Consider the following 8342-nt stretch of genomic DNA (forward strand, 5'->3'; position numbering starts at 1 on the left):
GAACATAAAAGTAAATGACTGAATCAGAACAATTTAGAGAACTGGATGGAAACATGTGATTGATCAAATATCATGAAGCCTTAATGGTCAAGACATAACTAGTGATGTGCGATACCACTGATTTCCTTTCCGATCCGATACCAAGTAAAATTCAGGGTGGTATCGACGATACTGATCTGATACCGATGCTCTGTACAAAAACTTAATGTTTCATTGTATTTCATAATACAATATTTAATTGCATTATGTAATTGTAATAATAATATAATAATATAGCTTCATAATGATTACAGGACATCAGACTACTTGTTCTTATTGCTTAATGATAATCATATAGAAATAAAAAACCTGAAGTTGTGTGCTATTTGAGCATGTTGCCTGCCTGCAGCACTAAAGGACTCCGAGAGACGTCTGTCTCGCCCTAGCAGCACCTGTCCCTCTCCTCCTCTTCAGTTTGCTTCAACATAAGCTCATCATATACTGTGATATGATTTACTCTGAGGTGTTTGACGAGGTTAGTGGTGTTGCCACATCACCTCACTGGCTTGCCACATGTATCGCAAACCCCTTCTTGGCTGTTTGTGGAGGTAAAATACGTCCACACATGACTCCATTTAGGCTCAGCCATTGTTGTGAGTGCGCACGCCAGGGGCAGTGTTGCCAACTTAGCGACTTTGTCACTATATTTAGCGAGTTTTCAGACCCCCTTAGCGACTTTTTTTCTAAAAAGCGACTAGCGACAAATCTGGTGACTTTTTCTGGTGTTATTGGAGACTCATTTATGATGACTTTTTGATGTGAAAGCGTGTATCACTCTTCTCAACAGGCAGCGGGTGCTGCTGTGGGCACCTCGCCCGTGCCAAAGCGCTCACGGGCGGAGGATAGTCCTCCCCCAGCTGCTATCAGGGCAGGAGATGTTCCCACCTATGCGTCCAAACTGCAAATGAATCGCGCATGAGTGAAGCCGCTGCTCCCGCACTGACTGTAACGCAGTCAGTTCTTTTTTTTTTTACTGTTATGTTGTTTTGTGGATCACAAGGTTTAAAAATACTTACACACATACATACACACACGCGCGCACACACACACACACAAAGTAACTCCACCAGAGTGCCTATTTCGGGTCACTTTTGCCGGTCCAAGCCCTGATAAAGGAGTAGGGATGGAATTGTGACATAAAAAAACAATAATCGCTAAAAGAAATGTAATTTGTAGTTCTACATAAATTCTAAACGCATTTAGGACATTTTTTTACTCACTTTATGTCTCTTCTTTTATTCTCTCCTACAACGTGGAGAAATTAGGTGATGGCGTCATTTAGCGACTTCTACAGACTTTTAGGATAGCTAATAGCGATTTTCCTTACTGAGGAGTTGGCAACACTGGCCAGGGGCTGCGACACATTCATACAGCCGTATTTTGAATATGACTGTGAAAGGTGTAAGAAGAAGTAGTTCCTTCCAATTTAGACGATCCGAATGATGTAGTTTCTTTCCACTGTGTTCCTGTTAATGAAAAACTACAAATTTACCCCAAAGTACTAAAATATCAATATTTTAATATGAGAATCGATTCTAGAATGTAAATTACTGGTATCGGAAGAATCGATATTTCAATATCGATCCGCACACCACTACCAATCAGTGTAACCACAGCGAGCAGGAGAAACCTGAGTGAGGGGAAGAGGTTCAACAACAGAGCAAGTTGTGAACAGATGCATTTTTATTTCCAGTCTTTGACAGTGATGGTGTCCAACTTCAGTCCTTGTGGATAAAATCTGTTTGATGCAGTTTGAATGAGGATTTGGTGAGTCACAGTTGGTTTGCTTTGGTGTCAGTTAACATGCTATGTCCTTGTTCTTTACTAAATCTGTTGTTGAAGCCTCTGATAGCTAAGATTAGTCATGAAAATGTGTTTTATATTCTTTTGCTGTGGAAACTGACATTTCCTGTCGATGTGCACAGATGTCTTTAGGCCACACTAATAAGCATGGTGAACATCACCGCTGACATTACAGGAGAACTCAGAAAAATCAGTTAGAGAAAAAACTCTAAATAAATATCATTGATACTGAAAGTAACTGTACATAATGTTACGTGTAATTTATATACTCATTAAATATCATTATTCTAAATTTATAACATACCAGCACAGACCAGCGTCAAACAAAATGAGGCTGTATTGTGGTCTGCAGTTCAGAGTTCATTAAGTGAAAAAGATCCAGTGTGTGTTGCTCATGAGATCAGACTTTTTAACTAAAATGTGAAACATCTAAGATTCATTTCAAAAATAGATAACATGCTAAAAACAACTGAAGTAACTGCATCATATGTTGGTGCAACAGCTACAAAGCTGTAAGAAAAATGAGTGTTTTCACTTATTTTGATGAAACAGATAATCTGGTTGAAAGATCTTACATGATACATTCAGTGTGACTGAATCACTCCACTCTGTTGTTTTATGCTGTGAACTTTTCATTCTGCCCTTACAGCGATAGTTTCCACTGTTGGATGATGAAGCAGATCCAATCCTGTATTCATTTTGTTTTGGAGGTTTTCTGATGCTGTTTGTTTCCCACTCATAATCCCACTCAGTGTCTCCTCCATGGATCTCACATCTGACAGTGATCGTCTCTCCTCTGTATATCTCAGACCAGTTTGGATACAGAGTCACAACAGGCCTGTTTGACACTGTTAATGTTCAAGAAAGTACAATAAAAACACATGGAAGACAAAAGGTTCAGTTGCTATGAGATGTAGTGCTTTGTGGGAAGTTAAACTCACCAATCCTGACTGACTCACTGTCCTCTGTGTAGTAAACTGGTTCTCCTCTTCCTCCTCTGCAGCTGTAGCGTCCTCCCTCTGAGACACTGATTTGTTCATTTGTCACACGTTTATAAGATTTCCCATCTCTGTACCAGTAGTATTTCCATCCAGAAGATGATGATGATGATGATGATGATGGTGAGGGGTTCACAGAGCAGGTCAGGGTCACACTGCCCCCTACTGGAACAGCTGTGTTATCAGCTCTCAGTCCAGCCTTTGGTTTAGCTGCAGTTCAGTTTAGAACAAGAACATAAAAGTAAATGAACAATTTAAAGATTGAAATATATAAATATTATATTATAATTACATTTATGTATTTACAGTTAATTACATACACTCATATTCAAAAAGTTTTTGTATTGAGTAATGAAAAGATAGTGCTACAAGAGGGGCGTCCCAATCCTTCCCAACTTATTTTTGAACCATAAAAGTTATAGTTTGTTTTTTAATATTTTATTTTCATTGTCATTACAGTGACCAGCTGTGTTAACAAAATAACTCTACTTTTCATTCACATATGGAGAGTAAAATAAGATACAGCTCCAGCTGTCTGGAATGCCTGAAACTTAAGTGAAGCTGCTAAATATTATTATATCGGGTTAATTTTTCTTTGACTTACTATTGGTATTAATTATTATATATATAATATATCATTATGTTGTCTGTTAATGCAAAATTCAGTATAACACACATGGTCCAAGAGTCCTTCAAAATAAGACAGGAAGTAATACACACTGAGACTCATACTAAGGTCTTTGAACAAGACACTGGGACACGGGAATGAACAGACGTGGAGACAAAAGGAGAAAACACAAAAGAACCAGAGGGAAAACAACAGGAGACGCTGAGACTTGAAAACAAACAAGAACCACAACGCAGAAACACCAGTAACTAAAACTCAGAGGCTCTTAACAACTAAAAATAAACATCTAATAATTCCAAACAATGAAAAAGTCCAATCAAACTCAAAAACCAGGGTCAAAGACCCAGGACCATGACACATGACTGAATGAAAAGCTGCTTATAATGTTTTTTGTTGTTGGAATAAAAAAACAACAACATTTTATTAAACAGCAAAAAAGAAACAGTTTGAAAGTTTCTTCTTGTGAAAATTGGGCATTTTCTCTCATTTGAGCTACAGTTGGTCAGAAACAAGCATTATTTCTACTGTGGTATATCGTCCAACTGGCTCAAATAGGCTGTTTTTGTCAGAGTTGAGTGACTTCTTATCATTTACTATGAAGCTGTCTAGGTTGCTTATAGTTGTTGATTTTAATATACATGTTGATGATGACTCTGACCTCTTCGCCAGAGACTTTATCAACACTATGGATTCCTTTCAATTTTGCCCAGCATGTTTCTGGTCCTACACATAGCAAAGGTCACACACTGGACCTTGTCTTTTCTCTGGGTCTGGATATTGATTTTATTTTTACTGAGGACTTTTTTTCTGATCACCATGTTATTCTTTTAAGTTGTTTTTTCATGAACTTTTGTTCCCTGATCGATGGATGGTTAGCTCTCGCATCTTAAACTTCTCCACAGCGGAGAAATGTGCGGATGCTTTTAACTTACAGCTATCTGCTCATAATGGTGTCGACTTCTCAACTAACCTTTTTAATAATTATTGCCTTTCTGTTTTAGACAAAATCTCTCCGGTTAAATTGAGACGCCTTTCTACATGACAGTGTTCGTTGTCTAAAATGTGATTGTCATAAAGCGGAGCGCTGGTGGAGGAAAACTCATCTAAATGTTCACCTCCTTTATTTAAAAAACCTTTTAGCTTTTTTTAATATTGCTATCAGAGACGTGAGGGGTACCTATTTCTCACACGTGGTTGTAAAGAGCAGAGGTAATCCTAAGGTGTCGACACTGACATTGCCATTGTTACTCCTGCTCTACCTGCGGCCCCTATTTCTTCAAATGAAGACTGTGAAAATTTTCTTTCATTCCTGCTTGAAAAAGTTAATACTGTAAGAAAGAATTTCTTACATTCAGTACCTGTTTTGTTGGTTTCTACTCCAACTCGGCCTCTCATTTTGGTCATTTTTTCTCCTGTTTCTCTAATCAAGCTGGTAAAACTAGTGAATTCAGTGAAAGCATCCTCTTGTTCACTTGACAATTTTTTCAAAATGTCTTCAATGTGTTGGAAGACATGGAAGACATGTTGGTCCATGTGTGCTCACTTTAAGCAACTCTTCATTCGCGTCTGGTATAGTCCCTGTTTATTTTAAAAATGCTTCTATTCTCCCACATTTAAAAAAGACCTCAGCTAGACCCTATTCTTATGAGAAGTTACAGATCAATCTCTAAATTACTGTTAATTGCTAAGCTTCTAGAAAAGGTTGTGGCTAAGCAACTTATAGCAGGACAAACATAGCATTTTTGACAAGTTTCAGTCCAGCTTTCGTAGAGTTCACTCCACAGACACAGCCCTTCTTACAGTCTCTAGTGACATTTTGATGAGTAATGATGCATTAAAATGTTCTGTTCCGCTCATGTTGGACCTCACGTCAGCTTTTGACACAGTCAACCACCACCAAACTGACCTTTTTAGAATTGCTTTTGGTTAATTTTTGCCTGTTTATGTTGTCTGTTTTATGTTTTATGACTTGTTATTCGATGTGCAGCACTTTGTGATTCTCCGTCTAAAAAGGTGCTATATAAATACAATTTTACTTTACTTTTACTTTACAAAGCTGCAAGAAAAACATGTGTTTTCACTTATCTTGATAAAACAAATAATCTGGATTAAACATCTCCAACTTACATGATACAGTCAGTCTGATGGTTTCACTCCAATATGTGAAGGAATATCCCCTTCTGCCCCGGCAGCTGTATCCTCCAGAAACTGTGATTCTGCATTCATTGGATGTTGGAGGTGTGTTTAACTTGGCTGGTCTCCATTCATACGTCCACTGAGCTCCTTCACCTCCCTGAATCTCACATCTGACAGTGACTGTCTCACCACTGTATATCTGAGTCCAGGATGGCTGCAGGGTCACAGTGGGATCAATGGGAACTGTTCACATAACAATGATCCAGTTAGAAGAAGAGAAACATGAAAACTCTGCTGTTTATAACATAAGAGTAGAGTGACTGCAAAACAGCTGATTCACACACAAACAGTTTCAAGTCTGAAAATCAAAACAAAGTCACAATAAAACAGTTTACAGTTTTCATACTATAACACAATATTTTTTTTACAATATTTCACTTTGAAGTTGTCAGGAGTTTTCCTGTATTGCAACTCAGGTCAGAATAAAGACACTCAGACAGACAGGTTACAAAAAAACAAGAAACCAACAAAAACAAGTCCTTTAATCAGCAGGGACTTCCAAGAGCCGCTTAAAAGTCACGTAAGCCAGTCTTCTGTGTTTGTGGCATAGTCTCGTTGTTGTGCGTCCCGGAGTTGTCTGAGTGTTTTCAGAGCATCAGTCATGTTCGGTGAGTGCACATTATCTGGAATGTATGTGCAACATATGTTGTCAAAGAGGACAAATAGTCCTCCTTTCTCGGCAAGAATCATGTCCAATGCTACCCTGTGTTGCATTACTGCAATGCGCAGAGCGTCAATTTCTTGATCCTGTTCGTCGTCGATTTTACATGAAGCATTCAGAAAAAGTCCAAAACGGCGCCTGGACATTTTTTCTCTAACCACTGCTCGTCAGCAGTGAGTTTTGAAGCTTCGTTACCCATTTTAATCCTTTACAACTACACAACTGCGGCACCTTCTCTGGCACGAGAATCGAGAGAGATAGTTGACACGGCCTTCTACTTTCAAGCTATTCTTGAAAGCGGTGTCACCTTTACGTGATAAAACACGACCTGTTTCTCTTTTCACCAGTACTTGGGTGGCCAACAGTAAACAAATTAGTGGAATAGTTCAGCCTCCTTATTGTGCTGTAAAATCAACTTATTCCACCAACAAAAATAAAACAACAACGATACCTTTTCAACGCGTACTACGTCTTACGGACGAGGTTTATCTAAAAATGCTTCCAGCCCTTTTTCAGGCGAGGCTTTACTTTTAGAAACCCTTCTAAAAATGCTTCCAGCCCTTTTTCAGGCGAGCCTTTACTTTTAGAAATCCTCCTAAAAATGCTTCCAGCCCTTTTTCAGGCGAGCCTTTACTTTTAGGAATGCTACCAACCCCTCTGGGCGAGCCTAAACGTTTTACGCGAGGTGTCTCAGAGTGTTAATATTCACCTGGTTGCTGATTCACTGCCGGTCTCTCAGGTCTGCCTCATTGACCCCCACCGCCGTGGACCACTTTTAAAAACGCTGGCCAGAACCCGAATGTCACGTCTCTGGTCTTTTATCCTGTACCTAGAGAGGAGCTGTTGACAGACTTCAGCGCGGGCTTCTCACGACATCAGGACTCGATGAGGTTTTCCTGTGGGGTCACACAAAAGTGTTGTGTCCCATCCGGCTCGAAGGACCAAGAAATGTCAGGAGTTTTCCTGTATTGCAACTCAGGTCAGAATAAAGACACTCAGACAGACAGGTTAGAGTGCACACGGGTGAGACTCATGGAGACTCGCACCCTGGAACAGTTGTCAGGCTTTATTTATACCCCAAGCATATTCGTACAGGAAGAGATAAAATAGAACTGTGCTGCATGCAGGCTTCCTGTTGAACAGAGCGTAACTTCTCTATTTAAGCTGAACACTGAAAGAGCAAACACATCTAGATGAAATGTACTTTTAAGCATAACATAATAAAATTCCTAAAGTCCTAAAAAATCCCTTAACAGAAGTCAACAAGCAAATCAGTGTAAATTAATGGAATAATAATCAAAGGAGTTTGCAAAGAAAAGCGTCTGGACTTCTTTAAGTTGCTTGAAGACGTTTCACCTCTCATCCGAGAAGCTTCTTCAGTTCTAAGGTCAAATGGCCGAGAGTCCCAGATTTAAACCCAGTGGGAGTATCCCCCCAAGGAGGGACAAAGGACCCCCTGGTGATCCTCTAATCACATGCGCCAAGGTGTGAAAGCGGGTGTGGGACCTAATCAGCCAGGGTTTCGGGTGAGCTCATTGTGAAACCTGGCCCCACCTTGTCATGTGAATTCCTGAGGTCAGATGGCCCAGGATGTGAGTGGGCGTTAAGGCGTCTGGGGAGGGAACTCAAAACTGGATTATAGATGGCAGACAGTTGGTGTCGTAAACCACCGCCTCTGTTCAAAGATGGTCGCTCACAGTGGACATAGATGGCCTCTTTCACTTCTCTTTCAAACCATCTGTCCTCTCTGTCCAAAATGTGAACATTGGCATCCTCGAAAGAGTGACCTTTATCCTTAAGATGCAGATGGACTGCTGAGTCTTGTCCTGTGGAGGTGGCTCTTCTATGTTGTGCCATGCGCTTGTGAAGTGGCTGTTTGGTCTCTCCAATGTAGAGGTCTGGGCATTCCTCGCTGCACTGTACAGCATACACCACGTTGTTAAGTCTGTGTTTTGGAGTTTTGTCTTTCGGGTGAACCAGTTTGTGTCTGAGTGTGTTGCTGGGTCTGAAGTACACT

The 8342-nt window shown here is 40.0% G+C and overlaps 1 protein-coding gene across 1 annotated transcript; it reads right to left on the bottom strand.

Moving 5' to 3' along the window:
- Positions 1-2417: 2417 nt before the first annotated feature.
- Positions 2418-6354, bottom strand: LOC120436909 (high affinity immunoglobulin gamma Fc receptor I-like; the record flags this gene model as incomplete). The annotated part of the gene is made up of 4 exons (XM_039607737.1): positions 6306-6354; positions 5596-5847; positions 2784-3050; positions 2418-2690 (listed from the first exon to the last, which is right to left on the bottom strand). Coding segments are annotated over exons 1-4 (841 nt in total), but the record flags the coding sequence as incomplete, so codon positions are not given.
- Positions 6355-8342: the final 1988 nt, after the last annotated feature.

Source organism: Oreochromis aureus, unplaced genomic scaffold (assembly GCF_013358895.1).
Source record: "Oreochromis aureus strain Israel breed Guangdong unplaced genomic scaffold, ZZ_aureus HiC_scaffold_344, whole genome shotgun sequence".
In the NCBI taxonomy this organism is placed as follows: Eukaryota; Metazoa; Chordata; class Actinopteri; order Cichliformes; family Cichlidae; genus Oreochromis; species Oreochromis aureus.